The 2,757-nt window shown below is 37.6% G+C and overlaps 1 protein-coding gene across 1 annotated transcript; it reads left to right on the plus strand.

Moving 5' to 3' along the window:
* LOC119640471 (cyclin-dependent kinase 8) lies at positions 1 to 1,495 on the plus strand. Its single transcript, XM_038038550.1, has one exon. It carries the CDS (start codon positions 80 to 82, stop codon positions 1,493 to 1,495), a length of 1,416 nt encoding a protein of 471 aa, XP_037894478.1. The 5' UTR covers positions 1 to 79.
* The last annotated feature ends 1,262 nt before the right edge of the window (positions 1,496 to 2,757 follow it).

A 2,757-nucleotide genomic window follows, 5' to 3' on the forward strand; every position in this document is an offset into this window, starting at 1 on the left:
TTTGGTGTACTACAAAATATAAACAAAATAATTTAAATTTGTTATAATATATTGTTCTACTAATGCAAAGAGAATCAGAATGGATTATGACTTTAAAATGAAAACACAAAAGGAACGCACAAAAGTTGAGGACCTTTTCAACTATGAGGGCTGTAAAGTGGGTCGAGGCACCTACGGTCATGTATATAAAGCAAAGTGGAAAGAGACTTCGGACGGTAAAGAGTATGCTTTGAAGCAAATTGATGGTACCGGTTTGTCTATGTCAGCATGCCGCGAGATTGCTTTACTTCGGGAACTAAAGCATCAAAATGTCATCACACTGATAAGAGTTTTTCTTTCACATACCGACCGCAAAGTATTCTTGTTAATTGATTATGCAGAACACGATTTGTGGCATATTATAAAATTTCATCGTGCAGCAAAGGCGGCTAAAAAGCAGGTGGTAGTACCGCGGGGTATGGTAAAGAGCCTATTATATCAAATTTTGGATGGCATACATTATTTGCATAGTAATTGGGTTTTACATCGAGATCTCAAACCTGCCAATATATTAGTGATGGGTGATGGCCCAGAGAGAGGAAGGGTTAAAATCGCTGATATGGGCTTTGCTCGTTTATTTAATGCTCCTCTAAAGCCTTTAGCAGATTTGGATCCTGTAGTGGTAACCTTTTGGTATCGTGCACCCGAATTATTGTTGGGTGCACGTCATTACACTAAGGCTATCGATATCTGGGCAATAGGATGCATTTTCGCCGAACTACTTACATCGGAACCTATTTTTCACTGCCGTCAGGAAGATATAAAAACTAGTAATCCCTATCACCATGATCAATTAGACCGCATATTTAACGTAATGGGATTTCCGCAAGACAAAGACTGGGAGGATATTAAAAAGATGCCTGAACACCACACCTTGACAAAAGATTTTAAAAGATCTTCGTACTCAACTTGTTCTTTGGCCAAATACATGGATCGTCATAAAATTAAGCCAGATAGCAAAGCATTCCATTTATTGCAAAAGTTATTGTTAATGGATCCTAATAAACGCATTACTTCAGAACAAGCTATGCAAGATCCATATTTTCAAGAGGAGCCTCTACCCACACAAGATGTATTTGCTGGCTGCCCGATACCTTACCCAAAAAGGGAGTTCCTTACTGATGACGACCAAGAAGACAAATCAGACAATAAACGTCAGCAACAACAACAGCAGCAGCAGCAACAACAGCAACAACAACAACAGCAACAACAACAACAGCAACAACAACACCATGAACCGAATGCGAAACGAGTGCGCCTTTCGGGTCCCGGAGGAGCACCACAACAGCAACAGCAGGTGCACCCGCAGCAGCAACAAGATTTCCACCATCAACAACAGCAACAGGCAGCTGCCGCTGCCGCTGTTGTCGCGCAACAACAGCAACAACAGCAAGCTGCGGCTGCTCAGCAAATGATGTTCAACCAACAGCAACAGAATTTTCAGCAACGTTTTTAAAGTCTTTAATTAGGGCAACACTGCCAGACAATTATCTGCATTTTCTTGTAAAAATTAGTTTTTGTTATATATTAAGTATGTAATTATAAGTGCTTTGACTGGTAATTTAATAAACATTATTGGAATGTACTTGTTGTTGTGAGATGTTTTGCAGTAAAATTGGGAGCAAAAATTCAACCGCCTTTTCAGTTACTGAAACTTGATAGTATATCTTAAGGGCATATATTTGCCAGCAGATACCTGGAGCCGACCTTCCCGAAAGCAGAGGTGCACGGGGTGCTCCAGCAAGCCTTCGACATCTACGCGGCTATAAAGCAACATATGGTGGAGCGGGACTTCGGCAAGCGCATACAGGCAACTGTGGGTGGCATGGCTAGCCTTCTTCAAGGAAGCAGGCTCCTGTAGCAGCGACGAAAGCCATAGAATCAACTTACTGGGATAAATATTGTTCGTACTCTTAACAGGGAAAAGCCAGAGCGAATCATTGGATAAAAATGTTACCTCATTCTAAGGTAATTATAATATTATTTAGGTAGACTTATAAATTGCTTATTTACTTTCTTCTATTTTAGAATAGAATAAAAACACCTCTCCGTTCATCGCCTTATATACATGAAGATTCGGTGTATTCCAAAAGCAAGTTTGCGTTTATCTTTGCATATTATGTACAATTTATTACTTTCTTTTTATTTAATTATAGGTTGAAAAACAAGCATACGCCTCAATACTCAAGAAAATTAAGAAATCGAAGATTCTACATGTAACGACTTATCAAGAATAGTTTTCATTTATGCTTAACATTGCTTAACAATATTTAATTTTGACATGGTTAACAATGCTTAACAATATTTAACAACCATTTGTACCTGAACGAGGTTTGGCTTTTGGTATGTTATAACATATAGTGTGAAATTATCTAAAAATTATCTAAGAAAAATTAGCAAAAGCCGTCGGCAAAACAACGGACCAAATTATCTAAGAAAAATTAGCAAAATTAGCAGTATAATAATAGGAAATGTATGTAGAATATTTGGTTTGGAAATGCCGGCACAAATTCCAGATGAAGCCACCTGAGCATCTACTGCACATCTAATTCCCATTCATTATAGCTCCTAATTCCCAATTATAGAATTCTTCCTCTTGTTCATAATTCACAATTATATAATTTTATAATTCTTCCTCTTCCACATAGTTCACAATTATATGATTTTACAATTCTTCCTCTAGCTCATAATTCACAATTATATAATTTTACAATTCTT

Source organism: Glossina fuscipes, unplaced genomic scaffold (assembly GCF_014805625.2).
Source record: "Glossina fuscipes isolate IAEA_lab_2018 unplaced genomic scaffold, Yale_Gfus_2 121, whole genome shotgun sequence".
Classification (NCBI taxonomy): domain Eukaryota; kingdom Metazoa; phylum Arthropoda; class Insecta; order Diptera; family Glossinidae; genus Glossina; species Glossina fuscipes.